The sequence below is a fragment of the Asterias rubens genome, chromosome 10 (genome assembly GCF_902459465.1).
Source record: "Asterias rubens chromosome 10, eAstRub1.3, whole genome shotgun sequence".
In the NCBI taxonomy this organism is placed as follows: domain Eukaryota; kingdom Metazoa; phylum Echinodermata; class Asteroidea; order Forcipulatida; family Asteriidae; genus Asterias; species Asterias rubens.
The window spans coordinates 6,629,492-6,656,842 of NC_047071.1; the positions used below are offsets into that span (position 1 = coordinate 6,629,492).

Genomic DNA, 27,351 nt, shown 5'->3' on the forward strand with positions numbered 1-27,351 from the left:
TTTTGATCTACAAGGGATTCTTACAAACAATACATCATCGGAAAAGTCAAAGAAAATTCTGTAAACGCCTCGCAGACATGACCCCATTTTGCTGCCGGGTGCATTTTTCACTCAAGATGTTTATTACTTAATGCAAATTTTGAGAGTAAAATGGTTATTAACCGGTATCTGCAATGTCTATTTGGCCATAAAAAGGTAACAGTTGACATATAGCGTCTGCTATTTGTGAAAAGTTCGCTGCAGTCGGTAACGACCTTGACCCCTTGGATACATCCTTACTGCCAGCCTACCTTCCAGCCAAACCAATCCCTCCTGTCCAACCTTGGGAGGTGCTCAAACAACTTCAGAGAATAAGCAGCATCAAGGCGAGTGGCCCAGATAATATTTCGGCTAGATTTATACGACAGTATTCTTATGAACTTTCTAAGCCATTGACTCACATTATCAACGCCTCGTTTGCACAGCTTATCGTCCCAGCACAGTGGAAGAGGGCAATTGTCGTCCCTGTGCCCAAAACTTCACCAGCCAACATAGACAATTTGCGACCCATTGCCCTCTCAGATCACTTTGCCAAAGTGACAGAACACTTCATTGCTCAACAAACAATGGCGTCGATTAAACCCAACCTCGACCCCGCCCAGTTCGGAAACATCAAGAACATATCCACCACGCACTGTTTGATTGATGTTCTTCACACACTCCATGCTAATGCTGAACTACCCAAGTCTATATCGTCCATTCTTCTCACTGACTTTTCTAAGGCTTTTGATCACATCGACCACACAATTGCAGTTTCCAAGCTCCTCAAGTTGGGAGTTCCACCACATTTAGCCGCATGGATCGGTGATTTCATCTCTAATCGTGAACAAAGCGTGAGATACCTCGATTGCTTTTCGGAATGGACCCATACTAATGCAGGTGTCCCACAAGGCACTAAGCTCGGTGCCATTATCTTCCTAGCAATCATCAATGACGCCGGTTTCAAAGAGAACAATACAAGTATAAAACACTTCAAATATGTTGATGACATGACTGTCATTGAAACCCGTGATGCCAGTGTTGGATCCAACCTCCCATCTGCAATAACTGATCTGGATGTTTGGTCGTCGGACAACAAAATGCAACTCAACGTGAAAAAGTGTTTCACCATGGACATTTGTTTCTCGCGGAACCAACCAGATCCCCTCTCATTGACTCTAAATGACAAAACTATTACACAATGTGCAGTTATTAAGCTTTTAGGTGTTTTTATTCAAGCCGACTTAAGGTGGGACACGCATGTAGGCTCAATGATCAAGCGTGCAAATTCCCGCCTTTTCATGCTTCGTAAATTGAAGTATCATTACCTAAGCATATCTGATCTTGTTGCTATATATACCTCCTTTGTGCGGCCAATTTTGGAGTACGCTGCACCCGCCTGGTCAGGTGCTTTGTCAAGTAAGCAGTGCAATGATCTGGAAAGGGTGCAAAAGCACGCATGCAGAATTATTCTTGGCAATGACTACGTGCGCTACTCAGACGCTCTACAATTGTGCAGTATTGAAACACTGGTATGCCGTCGTAACCACTTGTGCCAATCTTTTGCCAAAACTCTCCCTTCATCAGTCCTAAAGCGCCTCTTGCCACAGAGGTATAGTGGGTACCAACTTAGGAACTCCGGACTTCTGGGTCAGTTTAAATGCCGAACAGAGCGCTATAGAAAGAGCCCTCTCCCTCACCTCACATGCCTTTTTAACAACTGAATTGCAATAGAATGCAGCTTTTTATGCGCCCTTTGACTGTGCCAGCAATATTTTTTATCCAGGTTTTTTTCCCCGCAACTTTCAGAACAATTTATTTTATACATTGTAAATATTTGTCTCTCCTTAATCAATTATTTCTTAAATAATGTGAAATCGTGTGTTTTTGTTCTTATTTTTTAATCTCTGTATATTTTCCTGTAATTCGACCTCCGGTCGCCATGGGAATTTGTTTTTAAAATAATAAACCAATTATGAATGAATCCTTTATTGGCTCTTTAATACGTTCGTAGTGCTGGCCCAAAATCCGGACAACAATTTTCTGTTTTTTTTTTCATGACCCCCTCACAGGCCTGTAATAGTAAACTTGAAGACGAGCAGAGCATACTGTTCGAAATGTTGAAACCAAACCCGGCTCTTTTCAGAGCCACCACTCCTTCAAAAGAGTTTTTACCCATGGTTGTACCAGCGAGTTTACTAATAATATTATATTTATAGTTGCTCTTATCATTGTTACGGGACTGTGTGTTCAGCACACAAAGGCTGAGTTGAGATTTGGCTGGAGTCACTGGTGCTGGAACAAATGGGAGTGTAACTTCAGGTATAGGGGGTTTATGAACAGTTCTACAGCGGCCAGCTTTTTTACCACGATGTGTAGGTCGGTAAACAGTGCTGGGATTTACAAAAAGGCCAAGGTTCTGCAACGTTATATGCAGGAAGGCAGCAGAGTCGTAGCACGTATGGGGAGCGTACTGGAGACTGAGAAGCTTGTTTCGTGAGTAGGAATTTGCAGAGTTTGGACTAGCTTCTGCTGAGTATGGGTTATTTTCAGCTTCAGGGCCGGGATTTACAGCAATGTCACCAAAGATCACAATTTCCAAGTGAAAAGTGGCTGGGGAGTTGTCATAGTAAGAAATAGCTAGGGCATTTCAGATATCTTTGATGGTGGATGAGTCCTAGCTGTGTCTTTGGTAGAATGAAAGCACTAAGCACAGTTGATGCTGATTGAACAAAGCTGACCACAGATGAGTCAGTACAGTACAATGGTCTAGCAAGCAGGGAGAGAATCAAAAGGATACTTACCTCCATTGTCCCCAGATGGGCGTACAATACCCATGGACTAGTGGCTGACTGCACAGGATGCAGCCACCTAAGTGTGTGTTAGCTTTGTACACCAGAATTCTCAACTGAGACAGTGAAAAATTCCAACAGAAAATCACTATTTTCACAATTCAGATGACTCCAGGATACACAGAAAAGTACTGTAGATTCCAGGTGAAGTAACAAATCCAGTTGAATTTAGAATACTGTACTTTTGTTGCATCAATCAACATAGTCCCACATCTTGCAGGAAATACTGTATGTTCCAGAGCCAGGAGCGTCACTGAGTGACGGACATGTGCGCTATATAAGAAGCCACAATTATTATTATTATTATTATTATTATTGTTATTGTAAGTAAAACCAATTAATTTATATTATAAAGGGTCCAGGCTCTGTACAAGCCTAGGCTTTTTCCTGGTGCCCTCATCTTATCACCCTTTGTTCTTTTTCCTTGTATGTTTTATGATTATTTATTGTGACATTTGGAAACAAAAAACAAACAAACAAACAAACAAACAAACAAACAAATAAGGACAAACAAATAAGAACACAAAAGGAGCCATATACTAAGAAATTTGCAAACAAGAGTGGCTGCTGTCAGGCACTCAGTCAAATCCTAATCCTGATCAGTATGATGCCTACCTACAGAACTACAGTCGCGTAGCAGACTGCACACAATACAGCTGCTGTGCGGACGGTCCACTCGGATGGTGAATCTCAAGCTAAAAACATGCCCTCAAAGTTCAAACTTATCCAAATTTTTCACGTTTGGCAAACGCTCCTCTAGGTTCGTCATGTCTTTCAGGTACCTTCTTTGACTTCCCACTCTGGAAAAAAATAACTTTTCTCTTCATGTCAAATGTGTGGTCTATTCCGGTTTCGAAGCACGACGGCTCGAAGTGTTCGTTGCCAGCGCTGAAAAAGATGTCATACCGGACCACTATAGCTCTTGTAAGTCTGACTTCGTGGCCCACAACCGCCCATACATATATTTGGGTTCTGCAGGAAACACATGCAACCTATCCCCATCTTTACCACACTTGAGTTTTTCGTGCATCGAGCATGCGAATGCGAGCAAGGATTGACCAGTTTCGAGGGGTGTCCAGGGCTATCATTTTGTCCCCAAAATTTCACACGATCAATGCCTTGCGAGGAGCGTTCATGCGTACAATCTGACATCTGGATTCAGTGTCAATACCCATTTGTAGTTGCCTGACAGGGAACTCAGAACTTCGGCGCAGCCAGCACATAATAATAAGGCTCATGACAAGGAGTCTCAGTCATGACAGGGAGCAGAGCAGTGTTGATTATACTTTGTATCAAGTTACCACATAGCAGGGTTCTCCCCACAGGGTTAAATTTTGTCCGGGCGCTAAACCAATCCTGCACTATCATCAAAGTGTGCAAACCATTCCTGCATTGTTTTCAAATTGCGCAAATAATTCATGCACGATCTTCATATTGCGCAAATTATTCCATATCTATCGGCATATTGCGCACACTACTCCTATACTATTGGCAAATTGCGCAAACTATTCAAGCTCAAATAGATAAGCCAATTGCACAAACCACAAACCATTCCTGCACGATCGGCAGTTTCCATGAAGATTTCTTCCTCCATGGTTGCACATTGCACAATCTATTCCTGCAAGATAGACTGATTGTGTAAACAGTTTTGCGCAAATCATTTCAGCACGAACAAAACCACTTTGTGCACGATCGCCTGAAGAAAAAAAAATTGAGTTTTAGATTTGTGTCCGGATATTTCAGATCTCTGATCGGTGCCTCATACCACGTAAACTTGATTTCAAGTCTGAGAGTGCGGCATCAGCTACGCAGAATTCCGCCGTAGATTTGCTACCACGCTCTAACGACGGATGTTTATTCACGAGAGGGCGCTGTTTCATCCAACAATATATCAGGACCGCAGGATCACAGACTTGGAACCAAGTCTAAATACCACGCTGTTGTCAAAAATGTAGTCAGGATGCCCTGTAACACAGAGAAAAATGCATGCGAAATGCCATTACGAAATAGCCGACTTTGTGTTCGTCGTGAAGTGTTTTTCGAAATGTTTTGTCCGGGCGCAATTTGTTTTGTTCGGTCGCACGACGACTTTGTCCGGGCGCGATATTTTTTGTCCGGGCGCATTTGGTATTTTGAGAATTTTGTCCGGGCGCAACGCCCGGACAAAACCGCATGTGGAGAAACCTGCATAAAACAATTTTGTATCTTTTGCGGTTGTTTTTAAACAAGTTGATCCTTCTTTGTTATATTTTTCCCGTTGTGGGATAAATGCAGTTAAAAACTTTTTTTAATTACAAGATGGTCCGTATCCGTCTTTAATAATGCCAGCATTTGAGTTTAATGGGACATTTGTTATTAAGTTGACCTCCCCTCTGGTCAATTTTGCAGTTGTGGGATAGATGCAGTTAAACACTTTTCTTGTTTTAATTACAAAAGAATGTCCGTATTCCGTATTTTTATAGCGCCGGCATTCAAGTTTAATACAACATTTGGTATCAAGTTGACCTCCCCTCTGGTATATTTTTTGCTGTTGTGGGATAAATGCAGTTAAAACATTTTTTTTTATTAATTACAAAAATTTCTGTTTCCCTTTTTTGAATAATGCCGGCCGAGTATTGGGGAACATTTTTTAACAAGTTGACCTCCCCTCAGGTATATTTTTGCCATTGTGGGATAAATGCAGTTACAAACTTTGTTTTTAAATAATACATGAATGTCCGTATCCGTCTTTAATAATGCCAGTGGCAGCATTTGAGTTTAATGGGACATTTGTTAAAGTTGACCTCCCCTCTGGTATATTTTTGCCCTTGTGGGATATATTACAAAATGTCCGTATTCCATTTTTTATTAATGCCGGCATTCGAGTATTGGGGAACATTTTTTTAAACAAGTTAACCTCCTCTCTTTGTTATATTTTTGCCGTTGTGTGGGATAAATGCAGTTACAATTAAAAATGCAGTTACAATTAAATAAATGCAGTTACAATTTATACAAGAATGTCCATATTCCGTCTTTTAATAATGCCAGCATTTGAGTTTAGTGGAACATTTTTTATTAATTTGATCTCCCCTCTGGTAAAGTTTTGCTGTTGTGGGATAAATGCAGTTACAAACTTTTTTTTTATTATACAAGAATGTCCGTATTCGTCTTTAAATAATAATAAAATATTAAATAGTAAAAAATTAATAATTAAAAATATTAAATAATGTTAAAATATTAAATAACATCTTTAAATAATGATGGCATCAGTATTTGTGAACTTTTTTTTTTATGAGTTGAGAATTAATGTCGGACCTCCCCTCTTTGTAAATATGTTTGCCGTTGTAGGATAAATGCAGTTTAAAACTGTTTATTGAAATTACAAGAGGGTCCATATTCTGTCTTTTAATAATGCCGGCATTCGAGTAGTGGGGAACTTTTTTTTAACAAGTTGACCACCCCTCTTTGTTATATTTTTGCCGTTGTGGGATAATGCAGTTAAAAACTTTTTATATTAAATACAATGTCCGTATTCTGTCTTTTAAAAATGAACATGTCAGAATGTCCGACCTCCCCTCTGTTATATATTTTTCCGTTGCGGGCTAAATGCAGTTAAAAACTGTTTTTTATTACAAAAATTTCCAAATTCCGTAATCTGTCAAAAATGCTGCTAACATTTTAAATCTAACTCTCAATCAAATTGGCCCAAACCAGCTGTAGTTTACCCAACAACAACTGGTCTTAAAAGCTTGTGTGGTATTTTTACGTTTTCAAAAATATTTTTATGAACCATGAACTGACTAGCAAGGGCCCTGACGGGAGCATACTAAAATCGATTACAGGATCCTGGAGTTCAAAATTTCAAATATGTAGTTAGGATGGTCCTAGCCTCTGAGCATTGCTTTTTTGTTTGTACTTCTGGGGCGGATTGCACAAAGCGGTCTTAAACCGGTCTATGCGCTATATCCGGCTAACTTGAGACGCGCTCAGACAACCTTTTATAGACCGATTGCAATAGCGCGGTCTTTAATTATAGCCAGTCTTAAATCTTAAGCCTGCTCTGAGCTGGCTATAATCGGTCTTTGTTTTGGGTTTTTAAAGATGGCGCTGCATTTGTTAGTTGTAGATGATTTGATGCAAAGAGCTCTACGACGAGATTGTATTTTAGAAATAGATTACAGTTACACCCATGAGAGGCATTATGATGATGATACAGTGTATCGTAAATATATGTTCCCAGGAGTAAAAAATGATACAACTCACAGATTTGATATCCAATGATTTAAACCAAAGCAATAAGAAGAATGCCATACCGCCAGTGACTGCAGAAGTGCTAAGTATGGGACATTTGTTCGTATTGCATTACTTTTCGCCGACTTATCTAAGACCGGCTTATTGCAACAGGCTTAATGACTGACTAAGCTAAGACCGTCTAAGACAGATAGCCGGCTATAACCGACTGGTCTTAGACCGCTGACTTAGACCGTCTTATTGCAATTCGCCCATGGTATCAAAACTTCGCTGTTTTGAAAGCACTTGCAAATGTAAAGGAGTTTGAGTTAGATGATAGTTTCTTCCACTATTGGCTCACTTTAAACCCCAACATCAAAACCGTCTTCACAAAAGCTGCATTCGCACCTCTGTTGTGGTTTGTTATAATTAGCTGACTTGTCAAAACAAGCCTGATCTCTACATTTTCAACATTGCCAAACAATGGCGGACCAACGCCTCACTAAACATCTCCTCTTGTGTGCATTGTCTGTGATGCTCCTTGCTGGATCTGACATTGTAAAAGAGGACACAAGCAGAAAGGTTTTATATAGGACACTTCCAGCTTCTGGTTTCCAATGTTCTCGTTATGCCTCTCTGCTTTAAGAGCCAAATAAAGTACTTACAACAACGCAGTTCTGATGATCAAATAAAATTTAAAAAAATCCCGATCGTGGGAAATTGTTAACTGCATATATCCCTTAACGGCAAATATACAACATAGGGAAGGTCGGACATCCTTAGCTTGTAAAAAAAAATGTTCCCCAATACTCAAATGCCGGCATTCTAATAATTCCCATAACGGCAAAATATAACAAAAGTGGAGGTCGGGCATTCTTAACTTATTAAAAAATCTTCTCCAACACTCGATACCGGCATTGTTAAAAGACGGAAAACGGACATTTTTGTAATAATAAACAAGTTTTAAACTGCATTTATCTCACAACGGCGAAAAAATACCGAAAGAGGGGAGTTCAACTTCCCCTTGTTAAAAAAATGATCCCAATACTCGAATGCCGACATTATTAAAGGACGGAATATACGGACCTTTTTGTAAAAAAAAAAAAAAGTTTTTAACTGGATTTATCCCACGACGGCAAAATACACGCAGAGGGAAGATGAACTTGTTAAAAAATGTTCCCCAATACTCAAATGCCGGCTTTATTAAAAGACGGAATACAAACATTTTTGTAAATTAAAAAAAGAGTTTTTAGTTGCATTTATCCCCCAACGGAAAAATATAACTTCCCCTTGTTAAAAAATGATCCCAATACTTGAATGCCGACATTATTTAGATGGAACAAAACAAGTTTTTAACTGCATTCATCCCACAAGGAGAAAAAAACTAAAACAGAGGGGAGGTCAATTTGTTAAATATAATGCCAACATTATTAAAAGACGGAATATACGGACAATTTTGTAAACAAAAAAAGGTTCCTTTCCCCTTCCCAGGTTTATTTCTTATTCCCATTTTTGTCTTAGTCGATTAATATTTTCCCGTCCTTTAATATTTCCCTGTCCATGTTCATTTCCCGTCCCATGTTTTATTTGTTCTTCGCATTTTTTTCTCAGTCGATTAATATCGCCACGCCCCCCCCCCCACCCCAAGGTTGTTTTCCCATCCCTTGCTGTTTATATTTATCTACCCAAAATTCACCAAAATGCCCCCATGCAACAACTCCTGGCACCATGAGGTAAACAAAAATCACAAAATCCCCTTAGATGTGCTGCAATTATTATGGGGTTCTTATACGAAATGTTACATTTGTTGTATACTTAATACAAAGTATAACAACACTTCAACATTTTTGTTTTGTACCCTGCCCACATTGCCCACACTTATTGCTGCAAGACTCTGCTGGTTGGGATGATGCAATATTAAGGGAGAAAAAATGGGTAGTAGGAATTAACCGGGAAGGGACGGGGAAATATTACGGGACTGAGAAAAACTGGGAAGGGGAAAATAAACTTGGGATTGGGAAATAAACCTGGGACGGGAAATAAACGTAGGACTGGAATAAACCTGGAACTGTGAAAATAAGGGGAGGACGGGAATAAACCTGTGACGGGGAAATAAACCTGGGATGAGGAAATAAATGGAGGACAGGAAATAAACCTGGAGACGGGGAAATATACAAAAATATATATATATTTAAAAAAATGGGAAACAACCCAGGACGGCGAAATAAACGGGAAGTGGAAATAAACCTGGGATGGGGAAATGCTAGTTAGCTGTTTCGTAGCGAAGCGCAGCGAAACAGCTCTTGTTTTTGTTAAAGTTTTTTTTATTATTGTTTTTTTTAATTTTTTTTTTATATATTTTTTTTTATTTGTCTGATTCAGTACTCGCAATTTTGTGCATAGTTCCCAAAGAGCAATTGCAATGAAACTTTCAGGGATTGAAGGTTATGGTGCAATAATGATCCTAAAGCAAGGATGTCATGATGACCTCATCACTGGTCACGTGACGTCATCTTAAAGGTGTTTTATGTTAAATGTTTGAAAATCTATATCAAATCAGCCAAACGAGACCGTAGGTTTCTGTTTGCGGGATGTGGTAGGGATAAATTAGGTCTTCATTTTGTTTCGTGTGCGTGACCTCACATGACCTCTTCTTCCGGTTGAAACCGGCAAAAAACGGAAGTGCCCTGTAACTCAAAAGTGGTAAAAGTTATGAAGTTGCTTTCCAAGGACGTAAGTGTCTAGCAAGGGTGGGCAGTTCCAAAAAAATATTGATGACGTCACAAATTGCAATAGCGCCCTCTAGTGGCAGGTTGAAAACTTGTCAAAATGGACTTTTTGAAGATGTGTGTGGTGAAGTTTTTTGTAATCACTTTAAATTTTACACACACGTTAACTGTCAGGCAGCCATCATATGTGTAAAGTTTCAGATCAATGACGTCATCGGGGGTCACGTGACGCGTCCTTAAAGGTGCACTTTTTGAACTAATATAACTCCCTAAGTGATTATGCGATCATGTTCAAACTTGGTAGGTTGTTGGATATTGACAAGTTCTTATGAAATGTGAAATGACGTCATGATGACGTCATCAAATGATTTGTTATGATTTTTCCATTTTTGCACCTTTAATTTTTTTTTTTATTTGTCTGATTCAGTACTCGCAATTGTTTGCATAGTTCCCAAGGAGCAATTGCAATGAAACTTTCAGGGATTGAAGGTTATGGTGCAATAATGATCCTAAAGCAAGGATGTCATGATGACCTCATCACTGGTCACGCGACGTCATCTTAAAGGTGTTTTTTGTTAAATGTTTGAAAATCTATATCAAATCAGCCAAACGAGACCGTAGGTTTCTGTTTGTGGGATGTGGTAGGGATAAATTAGGTCTTCATTTTGTTTCGTGTGCGTGACCTCACATGACCTCTACTTCCGGTTGAAACCGGCAAAAACGGAAGTGCCCTGTAACTCAAAAGTGGTAAAAGTTATGAAGTTGCTGTCCAAGGACGTAAATGTCTAGCAAGGGTGGGCAGTTCAAAAAAAATATTGATGACGTCACAAATTGCAACAGCGCCCTCTAGCAGCAGGTTGAAAATTCGTCAAAATGGACGTTTTGAAGATGTGTGTGGTGAAGTTTTTTGTAATCACTTCAAATTTTACACACACGTTAACTGTCAGGCAACCATCATATGTGTGAAGTTTCAGATCAATGACGTCATCGGGGATCACGTGACGCGGCCTTAAAGGTGCACTTTTTGAACTAATATAATTCCCTAAGTAACTATGCGATCATGTTGAAACTTTAAAGGTTGTTGGATATTGACAAGTTCTTGTGAATTGTGATATGACGTCATGATGACGTCATCACATGATTTTTTATGATTTTTTTTTCAATTTTTGACCTCTAAGTCATAAAATGCTATCCGAACATGGTATAATCCATATAATTTTTTTAAATAGGCTGGATTGGTCATAACTACTTTAATGCAAAGAGAATTTCAAATGAAGTGGATTTTTTTTTTAAATTTTCTTAACGAAACAGTTCTGCATTTGTGCACAAATGCAATTATGTCTATTTTTTTTATTATTTGTCTGTTTCAGTACTCGCAATTGTTTGCATAGTTCCCAAGGAGCAATTGCAATGAAACTTTCAGGGATTGAAGGTTATGGTGCAATAATGATCCTAAAGCAAGGATGTCATGATGACCTCATCACTGGTCACGTGACGTCATCTTAAAGGTGTTTTTTGTTAAATGTTTGAAAATCTATATCAAATCAGCCAAACGAGACCGTAGGTTTCTGTTTGCGGGATGTGGTAGGGATAAATTAGGTCTTCATTTTGTTTCGTGTGCAAGACCTCACATGACCTCTTCTTCCGGTTGAAACCGGCAAAAAACGGAAGTGCCCTGTAACTCAAAAGTGGTAAAAGTTATGAAGTTGCTTTCCAAGGACGTAAGTGTCTAGCAAGGGTGGGCAGTTCAAAAAAAATATTGATGATGTCACAAATTGCAACAGCGCCCTCTAGCGGCAGGTTGAAAATTCGTCAAAATGGACTTTTTGAAGATGTGTGTGGTGAAGTTTTTTGTAATCACTTCAAATTTTACACACACGTTAACTGTCAGGCAGCCATCATATGTGTGAAGTTTCAGATCAATGACGTCATCGGGGGTCACGTGACACGGCCTTAAAGGTGCACTTTTTGAACTAATATAACTCCCTAAGTGATTATGCGATCATGTTGAAACTTGGTAAGTTGTTGGATATTGACAAGTTCTTTTGAAATGTGAAATGACGTCATGATGACGTCATCACATGATTTTTTATGATTTTTTCCATTTTTGCACCTTTAAATCATAAAATGCTATCCGAACATGGTATAATCCAAATTATTTTTTTTAATAGGCTGGATTGGTCATAACTACTTTTATGCAAAGAGAATTTCAAATTAAGTGGACAAAAATTGAAAATTTTCTTAACGAAACAGCTCTGCATTTGTGCACAAATGCAATCGTGTCTAGTTTTTATTATTTTTTAAAAATTTTTTTTTATTTGTCTGATTCAGTACTCGCAATTTTTTGCATAGTTCCCAAAGAGCAATTGCAATGAAACTTTCAGGGATTGAAGGTTATGGTGCAATAATGATCCTAAAGCAAGGATGTCATGATGACCTCATCACTGGTCACGTGACGTCATCTTAAAGGTGTTTTATGTTAAATGTTTGAAAATCTATATCAAATCAGCCAAACGAGACCGTAGGTTTCTGTTTGCGGGATGTGGTAGGGATAAATTAGGTCTTCATTTTGTTTCGTGTGCGTGACCTCACATGACCTCTACTTCCGGTTGAAATGGGCAAAAAACGGAAGTGCCCTGTAACTCAAAAGTGGTAAAAGTTATGAAGTTGCTTTCCAAGGACGTAAGTGTCTAGCAAGGGTGGGCAGTTCCAAAAAAATATTGATGACGTCACAAATTGCAATAGCGCCCTCTAGCGGCAGGTTGAAAACTTGTCAAAATGGACTTTTTGAAGATGTGTGTCGTGAAGTTTTTTGTAATAACTTCAAATTTTACACACACGTTAACTGTCAGGCAGCCATCATATGTGTGAAGTTTCAGATCAATGACGTCATCGGGGGTCACGTGACGCGGCCTTAAAGGTGCACTTTTTGAACTAATATTACTCCCTAAGTGATTATGCGATCATGTTGAAACTTAGTAAGTTGCTGGATATTGACAAGTTCTTTTGAAATGTGAAATGACGTCATGATGACGCATCACATGATTTTTTATGATTTTTTCCATTTTTGCACCTTTAAGTCATAAAATGCTATCCGAACATGGTATAATCCAAATTATTTTTTTAAATAGGCTGGATTGGTCATAACTACTTTAATGCAAAGAGAATTTCAAATGACGTGGAAATTTTTTTAAAATTTTTTTTTTATTTGTCTGTTTCAGTACTAGCATTTTTTTGCATAGTTCCCAAGGAGCAATTGCAATGAAACTTTCAGGGATTGAAGGTTATGGTGCAATAATGATCCTAAAGCAAGGATGTCATGATGACCTCATCACTGGTCACATGACGTCATCTTAAAGGTGTTTTTTGTTAAATGTTTGAAAATCTATATCAAATCAGCCAAACGAGACCGAAGGTTTCTGTTTGCGGGATATGGTAGGGATAAATTAGGTCTTCGTTTTGTTTCGTGTGCGTGACCTCACATGACCTCTACTTCCGGTTGAAACCGGCAAAAAATGGAAGTGCCCTGTAACTCAAAAGTGGTAAAAGTTATGAAGTTGCTTTCCAAGGACGTAAGTGTCTAGCAAGGGTGGGCAGTTCAAAAAAAATATTGATGACGTCACAAATTGCAACAGCGCCCTCTAGCGGCAGGTTGAAAACTCGTCAAAATGGACGTTTTGAAGATGTGTGTGGTGAAGTTTTTTGTAATAACTTCAAATTTTACACACACGTTAACTGTCAGGCAGCCATCATATGTGTGAAGTTTCAGATCAATGACGTCATCGGGGATCACGTGACGCGGCCTTAAAGGGGCACTTTTTGAAGTCGTATAACTCTCGAAGTAATGACGCCATTTTGTCGAAACTTTGTAGATTGTTAGATATTGGCAGGTTCTCGTGAATTGTGAAATGACGTCATATTGACGTCATCACAAGATTTTTTATGATTTTTTCTATTTTTGCACCTTTAACACATAAATTGCTATCCGAACATGGTATAATCCAAATTATTTTTTTAAATAGCCTGGATTGGTCGTGACTGCTGTAAAAAAATGAATAAATTTCAAATTCAGTTGACAAAATTTAAAATGTCATTAACGAAACAGCTCTGCATTTGTGCACAAATGCAATTATGTCTAGTTATTATTATTTTTACTAGCGGGATGCCGCGCTTGGCGCGGCAACCCCGCTAGAAAGCTCGACGTAAGAATGCTGCAAGTGTAGTGTTAAGTACAGGGGAGGGCTAAAGTGGCTGGGCAGGGTCACAATACAAATCACTGTGGCAAACAACCCATCCAAAGTTAAGACGAATCTTAGTGCTTTGTGAAATCGTACACTTGTCCATCTTTTTTCCGTTTCGGCATTGTCGATCCCATCCATATTTCCAGTTTCCAGCGGATCCCGATGGTGGTTCTTTCCCAGCGTTTATATCCCGTTTCGTTTATTTTGTTCCAGTTCAGTTGATTATTTTCTGTCCTGTATAGCTTTCAAACCCCTTTGCTTTTTCCCCCCTCGCCAGCCTCGTTCATTTTTTTCCCCAACTCCCTGTCCCACCATGTGCCCCTTCCCTATCCCGTCCCATATCTAACCCACGCCTCCGTGCCTCTCCCGTCCCCATGATCCCCTGCATTGCAGTGTTCTTTGCTTGCCAATGTTTGCCCATAACTCATATTTTCCAGTTTCGCGCGGGTCCCGTTTGTGGGGTTTTCCCGTTTTATGGGCTTGATCCCCCCTATTCAGTTTAATATTTTCCTGTCCCATGCCCCATATCACGATAGTCCCTTTTAATTTTGTTCAATCCCTACCTATACCCCAGCCCTGTTCATTTTCCCCTATCATTTCTATTTTTGCCGTTCCCCCGTCCTCGTTCCACAGACGTACCACTTTGTGCCCCTTTCTCCTACCCTTGATCAAAATCTAACCCGTGCCTCCTTCCCGCATCCCGTCCGTGAATTGTTCTTTGCACTTTTTGCCGTCCCATAACTTTCCCTGTTCCCCACGGGTCCTGCCAGTCGGGTGGTTCTCCGTTTCGTGTATTTTTCTCTGTCCAGTTTATTTTTTCCCTGTCCAATGTCATCATTAGTTCCTTTTTTTCTTTCCCTTTCCGTATTATTTGTCCAGCCCTTTTACTAATACTCCCTACATTTTTTGGCGTTCCCCCGCCCTCTTCCAACAGACGTACCACTACATGCCCCTTCCATCTCCCTGTCCACACAACGTGCTCTAATAACCCCCACCAGTCTTCGTCCTGTCGTCGTGCTCCCCCCCCCCACCCCCCATGCATTGTTCTGTACTCTATGTACGCGCGAAGTTACTGTGACATCACAAAGGACGCCTGCACTCACGCTCGCGCTTTGACTGTGACTTCACAAACAACACATGCCCCAACACGGGTACCCCGAAATTTACCTCAGGACGCATCATTTTAGCAGGGTGTGGGCACCACTTGCCAAACAACAATGGCGGCGCCCATGCGATTTAAGCACTTTTATAATATAGATTATTGTATTTACATGGTGCAAGAAAAGGAATTCGTAGTTTGATATTCATCAAAATAATTCTCTGACTTGAAATCTCACACGTTTGTTATAATTTGCGCCATAACTTTTATAATTGCATATTATGTCATTCTGCAGAATCATCGAAGAGCTTATTCTGGAGTTACTCTACTGAAGATATTCTGATTGTGCCTCATCAGTTGTTCAACAGAGCTGAACATTATGGTGGATGAGCCGGATAGGTTTTATTATATCTACAGCTGTGATTTAAATGTTGATGTACAGATAAAAGTGTAAGTAAAAATTTGATTTTTGTGACATGTTCTTTATGCCTGTACTACAAATACAAAAAAGATGTCAAAGCATATGGCATATTCTTTATTATATAGACCATTTGTAAGTCTGAAATTCGGACCCTGATATTTTCATAAGTGAAAGCTACATCATGTTGTTTATTTATACAATAAAGTCAGAGGTACCTCTTAGGATATCATACACAATTTTGACGGCCCATGCCTTTCAACTAAATCAAGGTAAAAGATTTTGAGTCCCTAACCTCTTTGATTATTGAGGTATTGAAATGATAAAATGCTCATATTTTCAGGGATGTTGATTTATGTTTTGAATGTGCAGGTGGTGGGAGATGTTGACAAATAATAAAACAGCAAAAGACAATCAAAATTCAAAAACAAACAAAAAAAGCTGTACATGCATACAAAACAATTAGTTGGTAAGAAAAGAATCCAACTTTACAATAATATGCCGTTTTGAGACTTTCCAGCATGGTAGAATTTTTATTACGCAAACATTTGTAAACAATGAAAAGCTGAAACAATGTAAACCCTCAATGGTCATAACTCCTTATTGCCAAGATGTTCTGACTTGAAACTTATATTGCTTCCTACATCAAAGAGTGTATCACTGGTTCCAGTTGAAAGAGCTGATAGAAACATTTAAAAACCTTAAAAGGTCACAACTCCTTAGTGCCAAGATGTTCTGACTTGAAACTTAAATCAAATATTGCTTCTTACATAAAGATGCATATATATGTTAAGATAAAACTCAAAAGGGTGCATCACTGGTTCCAGTTGAATGAGCTGAAACAATAAAAACCTTAGATTGTCATAACTCCTTATTGCAATGATGTATTGACTTGAAACTTCAATCAAATAATGCTTCTTACATATAGATGCATATATGAAAAGAACAAACTCAATGAGTGCATCACTGGTTCCAGATGAATGAGCTGAAACAATGAAAATCTTAATCGGTCATACTCCTTTTTGCTATGATGCACTGACTTGAAACTTAAATCAAATATTGCATGGTACATGTAAATTCACATGACAAGATGAAACTCAATGAGTTTATCACTGGTCCAAGTTGAATAAGCTAAAACAATGAAAACCTTACATGGTCATCACTCCTTATTGCAATGATGTACAGATTTAAAACTTAAATCAGATATTGCTGCTTACATGTAGATAATATTAAAAGGTGAAACTCAAAGAGGTTATCACTGGTTCCAGGAGCTAAAACAATGAAAACCTTAAAGGAACACGTTGCCTTGGATCGGTCGAGTTGGTCTTTGAAAAGCGTTTGTAACCGTTTTTTATAAAATGCATATGGGTAGAAAGATGTTGTAAAAGTAGAATACAATGATCCACACAAACATGCCTCGAAATTGCATGGTTTTCCTTTTACCTCGCCGACTAACAGGGTCGGCCATTTATGGGAGTTAAATTTTTGACTCCCATAAATGGCCAACCGTGTTAGTTCGCACAGTAAAGGGAAAACCACGCAATTTCGAGGCAAACTTGTGTGGATCATTGTATTATACTTTTAAATTATCTTTCCAACCATATCAATTCATAAAAAAACGGTTACAAACGCTTTTTATAGACCAACTCGTCCGATCCAAGGCAACGTGTTCCTTTAATTGGTCATTACTTCATACTTCTCAATGTCTCCACCCCTTTGACCACTGATCAGTTGATAAAATAATTGGTTTTTCTGTCAGTCATTGGGTCTATCTGGCGATCGGCAGCTCGCCATGGCAGCTTCGCTGTCTAGTTCCCAGGGCCATCGTTACAGCAAACATTGAAAATGGCACTATCATTTTCCCCTTTTGTCGGTTCTCCCCTCTTTGTTATATTTTTGCCGTTGTGGGACAAAAACAATTATTTTTAAAATGGTGTAATGTACAAATGTATGTATTCCGACTTTTAATATTGCCGGCATTCAAGTATTTGGGAAATTTTTTTACAAGTTAAGAATCAGATCTCCCCCCCGTTGTTATATTTTTGCTTTTGTGGGAAAATGCATTTAAAAAATGTTCTTTTAAATGGTAGAATATTCAAATTCAGTCTTTTAATATTCATGGCATGCGAATATTTATTACAAGTGAAGAATGTCGGTCCTCCCCTCTTTATTTTTGTCGTTGTGAGACAACAATTTTTGTTAACTAATGGTATAATGTCCGTATTCCGACTTTACATAGTGCCGGCATTCGAATTGGGGGAACATTTATGTTTACAAGTTAAGGATGTCAGACCTCCCCTTCTGTATCTGTTATATTTTTGCCGCTGTGGGACAATAAACATTTTTTCTTTTAAATGGTAGAATATTGCCGGCATTCGAGTTGGGGTTCATTTTTTACAAGTTAAGAATGTCGGACCTCCCCTCGTTATATTTTTTGCCGTTGTGGGACAAATGCATCAAACAATTTGATTTTTTTCCACAATCTTTTCCCCATTTTAACAGGGTAATTTTGCATGACAATTTTCCTTCTGTTTTCGCTGGTATTTCCACGTTTTTGTGGTCATGAGTATATCTTATTCACCCAAGTCCTTCAATCTCTGGGCTGTATGGGAACACATCCGCCCAGCGCCGAACGCAACTTTAAGATACAATGTGCAATTAATTGTTTGTCACCAGTGGACCCATGTTATGTTTTGCTTTGTTGGTAGCAGTAGTTCTAGAATTTTACATTTTGGAACTGTGATTCTGAAATAATATGCAAGTGATGTTGTATGAGTGATCAATAACTTTAGAGGATTTTACAAAAAAATAATAAACTCCCTATCCACATCAGAGATACCACTTCCATACAGGTGTTATTGAACTCGAGCCCATTAAAATAAAAAAACAAAAAGAAAAACGGCAAACAAAAAATAATAATACACAAGTTTGTCGGTAATTTGCAAAAAAAAACCTTTACTGGGTCAACAAATACAAACGTTTACTCTAAAAAATAAAATAAAAAATAAAATAACAAAATCGGTCATCAATGGTAAAACAAAAATGAAACAAATGATGAAAGCCTTTAGACTTCTAGAATCTGTCAAGATGCTGCATAAAATTTAATCTAAATTCTCAATCCAATTGGCAAAAACCGATATTTTTTATAACGAGTTTACACAACAACAATTTTGTTTCAAAAGCTTGTTTAGAACCTGATTGTACCTTTTTGAAAATAATTCTATGAACCATGAACTGACTACAAGGGGCATGACAGGAGCAGGTACAGGATTCTGGAGTGGTCGTGGCTGTTTTATGTCATTTTCGATAGTTCCTCGGATCTGATCGTTCATTTTTATTTGCACTTATATTTTATAAAAACCTCGGTGTTTTGGAAGCACTTATGATGATATGAGAGGCACCCAGATTAACCTTTACATGAAGTTGGTGCTTAATTTCTTCCACAGCGGCAAAAATATAACAACAAGGGGAGGTCGGACAAAATTTGTCTCCATCTCAAATGTCGGCAATATTTAAAGTTGGAATACGGACATTGTACTATTACCAAAATTAGCTTGTAAAAAAATGTTCTCAAACTCGAATGGCGGCTAAGCTAGGGTGATATCGATTTATTTTATTCACGATATATCGCCGACAATATATCGCGATATTCGATATAATCGCGATTAATGAAATTTGACATCATCAGTCTTCAAACTCCAAGTGAAAGTTGTAGAAGAGACAGTCATAGCTTAAGAGAGGTGTTCTAATGACCTATTCTTCTGGTTTTACTCCAAACCTATGGGGTGCAAGATGTCTCAGCTAGCAAATACATCGCGATATTTAATCGATTTGCGATATATAGCGATTATCGCGATTATCGCGATATATCGCGATATATCGATATTTCGATTAAAACCAAATCCATCCGATATCGAAATCGTTTCCAAATTAATATCGCGATATTCGATAATATTGTGATATCGCCCAAGCTTAATGGCGGCAATTCTAAAAGACGAAATACGGACATTATACCTTTAAAAAACACTTATTTTTGTCCCACAATGGCAAAAATACCAAAGAGTGGAGGTCCAACAATCTTAAATTGTAAAAAAATTTTCCCAAACTCGAATGGCGGCAATATTAAAAGACGGAATACTGACATCAATATTAAAAGACGGAATACTGACATTCTTCTTTTTAAAAGAAAATATTAAATGCATTTTCCCTCACTGTCAAAAATATTACAAGAGGGAAGGTACGACTAAAAAATGTTCCCCAATTTGAATGTCGGCAATATTAAAAGACGGAATACGGACATTATACCTTTAAATCAAAACTTTAAATCTTATACTCGTGCAAAATAAATCTGTGAAGAAAATAACGTGAGGCATTTACCAACGTTCAAGAATCCATCGAATAGCTCAAGATGAATAACCAAAACATCTTTCATTTGATTTACAACAGAAATACTTTATTCCAAATGCTTTTTTTCCGGAATCTAAATCAACTTCTGTTCTAGTATGTTTGATGTGGAGTGCGCGAAGGTAATTAAGTCTGAAAACGCTATTTTGCAATAAAAAAAGTCTGTCTATTTTCTTGAACGTCATACAAATCTGTGAATTTTTTGGCGATCTTCACTATAGAGGCTGCAATAATCAGAGAAATTACAAAAGTGCTGTTCCAGAAAAAATTTATTGACAGACAATATTTGCTTTGTTTTTCTTCCATTCGTTTGCCCTCCTCTGTCTAGCTTGGTGTTTTATTGATTTAAAAAAAAAATTATTTGAAAGTATCTTTTGGGCCTCATCATAGTAAACAATGAATGTTCCTTGTGCTTTACTTGTGCTATTTTTGAATTAAACATAGACAACCACAGGTTTCACTGATGGAGACTCTACTTATTTCAAATGAACACTGCAAGATGAAAACTAACTGAACTACACATGTAGGCCTATTATTACACAAACATTTGAGTAAATCTAAGTATTTATACAATTATTTCAAATATCTCTACATTTGAGGTTTATAAAATGGTCCATATTTCAAAGACGTTGCCATGTTAAATTAACATTTTATATCATTTGATTATCATTATACATAATAATGCAATATTTTACAGTACAGGATCCTGTCTACAAACCACTTTTCCCAACCTACAATCTTGGACTGGTCATCTCAATCTCAGCCACTCAACCATGCACACCAAAGAGGAAATTAAGCTGAGCATTCATCAGCAACTCCCCTTGATAAACTGCTTCTGATGATCAGGGCCCAATTTCATAGAGCTGCTTAAGCACAAAATTTTGCTTAAGCAAAAAATTCATTGCTTAGTAAAATCAGATTACCGGCCAAGACTCCACTCAATTGTTATGCTACGTAAGTAAACAACAGCTAAATACTAGTCATACATAAGCAATGTATAAATGGCATGAAATTTTTGCCAGTAGGATGTGTAAAATAAGGGAGCTATTTTCGTGCTTAAGCAAATTTTTTGCTTAAGCAGCTCTATGAAATTGGCCTCAGTCTTTTCAATGGGTTTCGTACAGCCACCACTGAACTCCAATGTACAGCATCACCTATGCACGCACTCATTGCAGGCTAAGCAGCAGCCATTTTGTTTGACTGTACTGTACACTTGATCCAAGATTTGCATTTATAGTAATGTAATCTGTGTTGGAAGCTGTCAGATTCAACTTCTCAAAACTGGGGAAATCAACCCAAACCCAGACCTGATACCTGCCTCCAGTCAGGCAGTCGAAAGTACATAATGTCATGCTCTTTCTGCCTTTTAATCAACATCCGCTCACCAGAGACCAACTTCTAGGCCTTAACTCAAAGCAGCATCGCTTACGTATCTCCTTCAACATGTAGAAGGGGGGGGGGGGGCAAATGTACAGATTTCAGGTCCTGTGGAAATTTCATGTTAATTTATGGCAACCATTATAAATGCATTCTAATGTGTCCCTAGAACAATAAAAATGATGTTGCCATTTTTTCTATTGACCTTTAGTGACCTTGACCTGAGGTCATGCATCATTTTCACCTAAAAATCTCCTTTTTGGACAAGTTTTCAAAGAGTTTCAAGGCAATTGAGCATATTTATAGTTAATTGTGAGTCTCCTCATAATAATTAACATATAATATTAATGTCCTAATGGGTTTTGCCCAAGGAAAAGTGTCAAAATGTTACATTACGTTCATTTTGAGGACCTTTATTTAAATAAATGCAGATATGACCAACCATTTAGTGACTGGTATGTAACATTATAACACCCCTTACAGGTATTCTGCCTTTTCATTGGTTTAGAGCGTTTACATGATATGTCTTAGTTTTACCGTTTAGATGTGCAGCACCCTCGTAGTTCTCCAGACACTGATGTGCTTGTCCTTTGACGATAGCAACAACTCTACAAGAAACCTTGTTTGTCACTGGCAATGGGACTAAAAAAAACCAGGAAATTGTATTGAAACCGACGCCTTCTCGTGATACTCTGATGGTTGTCTTCCACGCATCCAGGTCCAGCATTAATGTTTCTTGTTGTGTTGCATCCTTCTTCAGCTGATCTACGAATGTTAGTCTCCTCCTGCTTGGCTCTTGTTTCCAACAATGGGTTCCAAAAGCACTAAGGGCTCACAGCTAGCTCTGGATGGCGGATACAGTGGCTAGCAAGTCTCATCCTTCGTTCCTTGATCTTAACACATACTCGTGGTAGGGCGCGTAGAGCTGGGAGTTTGGCATATGGTCTTCCCAGTGCACATCAAGGGCCACCCATAGCATTCTTATATAGACGCCGTCTACAGCTGTTTCTTGATTTGCTGACAGAGAAAGAAGCTTCTAGAACTCTTGCATGGAATACTGATGGATCCTGAGGCTAGAAACACAGTTGGCAAGCTTGGTTATAGAGGCCAACAGAATACAGGGAGCAAGGTTACCTTCAACCATGCATATTGGTAAAATCATCTTTTTTTGCGGTGGACAATAGTTATTAGAATGAAGATACACCAGATTGGAAACGGACATTCTATGCCACTGCCACGACAGTTTATCAATGACCACAACAGGCTGAAAGGCCTAACAACTCACACGTCCTGTTGCCTGTTCAGCATCAAACACCAAGGTTGCCAAAGGTTCCATTGACTGGAAAACTGTAATGCAACTGACCGTAATGCGACTGACCATGGTTTTGCCATGTATACCTAAAAGTTCACTTTGCTGTGACCATTTATAAGTATCCTGTTGGATGCTCACATTAAAGAGTTTTGTGTTACATGAAGTGAAACATGCAAATTATTTTTAGTTAGAGGAAACTTTTGAATTGTGGCTAGTGTATTTTTTCCATTTCCTTTTTGTGTAAGCAGAGTGGAATATCTTGAAGTAAGGTAACGTGTTTTAGAGGTCACCTAAGGCGTGGTTGTCTCGGTGTTCTCCGGTAAGCCATGTTTCTATGATTGCAAAAATATAGGTGAATCCCTCCATGACAGCATCACAGGGTTCGGTCCTTGGTCCTTCTCTCTTTCTTGTGTACGTAAACGATTTACCTGATGTAATCTTGTCTCAGCTAGCCATGTATGCTGATGATTCAACCCTCTACAGTGTTTCCTCCAACTCTTCTAGCACTTCTCGTGGTGGGGTGGGTGCCTCACTCAATAAAGATTTAGAGAATGCACTGAAGTGGGGAAACAACTGGCTGGTAACCTTCAATTCCAAGAAAACCAAACTACTGTCCCTTTCACGCTCTAAAGATGGTACATTTCCCTCCATTTGTATGGGCTCATCTACTCTGCATGAGGTTTCACACTTGAGCCTGCTTGGACTTGACATCTCCAGTAATATGGTTCTGATTATGAAGGATGTCAAGAAGGGTAACGTTGCCAGTAACTAGACCAATATAGACCAATCACATGCTTACCTGTAGTGTAAACTCTTGACCAGTGTGTTAGCAGAGGACCTATTTCGTCTGAAGGATGACCAGCAGTTGTTTCAGGAGGGGGGCGTTCACCAGTATTCTTGTATAAACATTACATGAACCAACAATAAATATACATGAAACAACGGGGACATTCTGAGGTATTCTGATATAAACGTTACATAAACCAACAATAGATATACAGGAAACAACGGGAGACTTACACACTAAGATTAATTCCAAGCAATATAATAATTACTGAATGAAATAGCCAGAACCTGAATTACATGAGAAATTAACTCCAGAAACTATGAGCCATAAAAGGGGGGACCGAGTGAGTTGGCTCATGGTGATTAATAATTATAAGGAAAACAAGAAAAAAACGGCACCTGAACAGGGGAATATTTACATAAGGAAAGTTTTGTGTGGGAAGGTTTAAATTAGGATAGTTATACGTGAGGGAAGTAAATGCTAGAAATAATACAGTTGTAAACGAAATAAGGCTAGTTACGGGAGATGGCTGTGAAGTTACATGTTTGAGTAGAACTAAAAATGAACACGAACAGAACGCAACGGAATCAGGAACAGAAATGAGCCTAAGGCGTTCGCTGCAAGAATATATTTAGCAACCAACGCCCACTACGTTGGTACCCGGGCATACTGGACATTCCAAAGCAATACAAAGTAAATACCACAAATGCAGTGGTTGAAATAAATAAAGGGGAAGGCGGGCGGGACAATAATAGAAATACCTTGCACATAATTTCGTGTGACAAGGATGTTTTTTTTATTTCATTATTATCTCGCAACTTTGACAACCAATTGAACTCAAATTTTCACAGGTTTGTTATTTTATGCATATGTTGAGAAACACCAAGTGAGAAGACTGGTCTTTGACAGTTACCAAGGGTGTCCACTGTCTTTAATTAAATGTAAATCTGTGACTGACAACAATGGTTTTCTGTCAAACCTGTACACATTAGATATGTCCATGGACATTGTTTACATCAAATTTTGGATAGAAGGTTCAATGTTCATTGTGCCTACACACAATCAAGTTTACACCATGTTATCCCACTGTTTTACCATGATATCCCACTAAAAACTCAACAGCGGGGGTTTTGAAAAAGGTGAAATTAAATTTTTTATTTTGAAAAAACCAACAACTGAAACTTTGTGATGTTATTTCTCTTCATGTATAACAAATGTTAAAAAAATAAACCACCTGTTGGCTTTTGCTAATGTGACCAAGACTCAAGATCATCCACTTCCAGATGACTTGCCCGATCGTCGCTTACGTGTGTGTGTGTGTGTGTTTACCTCTGTCATGTCTTTGACCCGTCAACCGTCGTGATTTTTATCCGCCGCTCATGTCACAGGGGTATTACGTAATCATTATCATTCATAAGTAGCTTTTGACTCTCGGCTGAAAAAGCCGTGCGGCCGGGTGCATTTTTGACTCGCGTTATTTATGACTAAATGCAAATTTTGAGAGTAAAATGGTTTTTAATCGCTATCTACGATGTCTATTTGGCCATAGTTGAAATATTGAGATCATCCTTTATTGGATGTTTAATGTCAACATGGATGTCACCAACATAAGTATGAGATGTTTGTGCCTTGGACTGGGTGTGTTACTACTCTCTTCAACATTTGGAATATGTGAAAATGTTGGATTTTTGTTACCAACAAACTCTCCAATTCATTATACTGCTGCAGAGCTGCACGCTATGGACACCCGACATTTGCATGACACCGCTGGCTGTTGATTCTGGACTTGCCAAAAGATATGCGACGTCGTAAACGAGGCAAAGCTGGTGGAGTAAAGAAACTTTTACGTAAACTGAGGATGAGACCATATTTACCCTCAGTTATAATGGGCAATGTACAATCATTGAGAAATGAAGTTGATGAACTTCAAGCAAATACCCGGTATCTACATGATTACAGAAACATTTCCCGTATGTCATTCACTGAAATATGGTGAAGGACCGTGATGACCCTGATGAACATGTGGCAATAGATGGGTTTAAATTGCTACGAGGGGTTAGAAACTTGAGCGACACGGACAAAGCTTGTGGTGGTGGAGTTTGTCTATACGTTAATGAGAAATGGTGTTATCCAAACAATGCAGTGATTAAATGCCATGCATGTTCTCCAAACTTTGAAATTTTGACGGTCAGTTTACGCCCATATTAATTATATTAATTATCTCTACCCTGGGAATATTCTCATGTTCAACAGATATACATGTACATTCCTAACCGCTCGGTTGCCAAGCAAGGAACTGATGAATTGTGTATAGCTATTCATGATATTGAAACGAGGCTAACCCAGATGCCATGGTTATCATTAATGGGGATTTTAATCATTCCTCTTTAAAGAAAAGCAGTGTTCAATACCACCAATATGTCGACTGCCCTACATGTGTTACAGGCGGCAGCCCTGGATTTATTTTACTCCAACATCAAAGGAGCCTGCCTCCCCTCTCTCTCAGCTGGGTCAAGCAGACCACAATTTAGTGTCTTTGTTACCAAAGTATCGACCATTAGTGCAACGTCAGAAACCAAACATTGTGCCAGTTCAACAATGGAATACAGATTCCTTGAGAGAATTACAAGCATCGTTATAGTGCTCTAACTGGAATGAATTTATTTAAACTAACCCTGATTTAGATGATCTTGTAGACGCAGTTAGCAGCTACATTGCTTTTGTACATCAAATGCAATTTCCCCGAAGGAGGTCAAAATCTACCCCAATAACAAACCCTGGGTGACGAAGGAAGTTAAAGATTTGATTAACAGGAAGAAGCAGATCTATGGACAAGGTGACAAGATGCAACTTAACAGAATTCAAAAGGAGCTGAAGCTTGTCATCAAAACTAAGAAAGTTAAATACAAGAACAACATTGAAAAGACTCTGACTCAGAACAATATGAAAAAGGTTTGGGAGGGAATGAGACTCATGAGTGGCTATTCAAATAAATCGGGAAAAAGTAGTCAATTACCAGACACATCAGTTGAGCATGCTAATAAGGTGAATGAGTTTTATAACTGTTTTGATAAATATGATTTTCATAATGAAGTTGATAACCTTCACGATGTACTTCAACAAGATTTAGATCCCTATGAGCTAAGTGTTTCTTAACAAGAAGTTTGTCGTCAGTTTAAAAAAATGAATACAGCTAAGGCAGCCGGACCGGATGGAATTTCTGCAAAGGTTTTACAATCATGTTCGAGTAGGCTTTCTATAATTTTACCTTTATTTTTAACTTATCTTTTAGACCCAATCTATTCCACAAGTTTGGAAATGCTCTCGTATTATTCCTATCCCTAAGCATTCTAGTGTTACATGCATGGGATGATCTCCGGCCAGTGGCCTGAACAGCCATATCAATGAAATTGTGTGAAAGACTGTTTTTTTTTTTTTTTTTTTGTATCTGGCTTTCTTGACCCAATGCAGTTCGCCTATCAGAAAAATCGTAGTTTTAGTGATGCTCTTTTAAAAGTGTTAGATAAAATTATATACTCACTTAGAACAGGTTTGCTCTTATACATGTAGTTCAGCAAGAGTGATGTTTTTTTAATTTCTCGTCAGCATTTAACAATATTCAGCTTCATGTACTAATTCAGAAACTACTTGACCTCTGTGATTTACCCAAGTCTCTATTGTCCTGGATTTTAAATTACTTGACATATCGTTCTCTGTATGTTAAAATTAATGCTGCTGGCACACAATCACACAATAGTTTGATTTATTCGAATACTAGTGCTCCACAGGGTACGGTTCTGGCTCCATTCTTATTTTCATTATATACATCAGACTGTAGGTCTTCTGAAATGTCGTGTCCTTTAATTAAATTTGCAGATGACACTGCAATGATTGGTCTGATTAGT

General features: G+C 38.4%; 2 protein-coding genes across 2 annotated transcripts in view; both read left to right on the top strand.

The window, feature by feature from the left end:
- The first annotated feature begins 605 nt into the window (after nucleotides 1-605).
- Nucleotides 606-4,799, top strand: LOC117295604. The gene is made up of 2 exons (XM_033778301.1): nucleotides 606-1,130; nucleotides 4,614-4,799. Exons 1-2 carry the CDS (start codon nucleotides 606-608, stop codon nucleotides 4,797-4,799), a joined length of 711 nt encoding a protein of 236 aa, XP_033634192.1.
- Nucleotides 4,800-15,441: 10,642 nt separating this feature from the next.
- LOC117295421 (phosphatidylinositol 3-kinase catalytic subunit type 3-like) overlaps nucleotides 15,442-27,351 on the top strand; it is a 115,636-nt gene continuing 103,726 nt past the window's right edge. Inside the window, exon 1 of the mRNA XM_033778070.1 lies at nucleotides 15,442-15,598. Within this exon, the coding sequence (XP_033633961.1) occupies nucleotides 15,528-15,598 (71 nt within the window). The 5' untranslated portion in view covers nucleotides 15,442-15,527. The remainder of the gene's footprint in view (nucleotides 15,599-27,351) is intronic.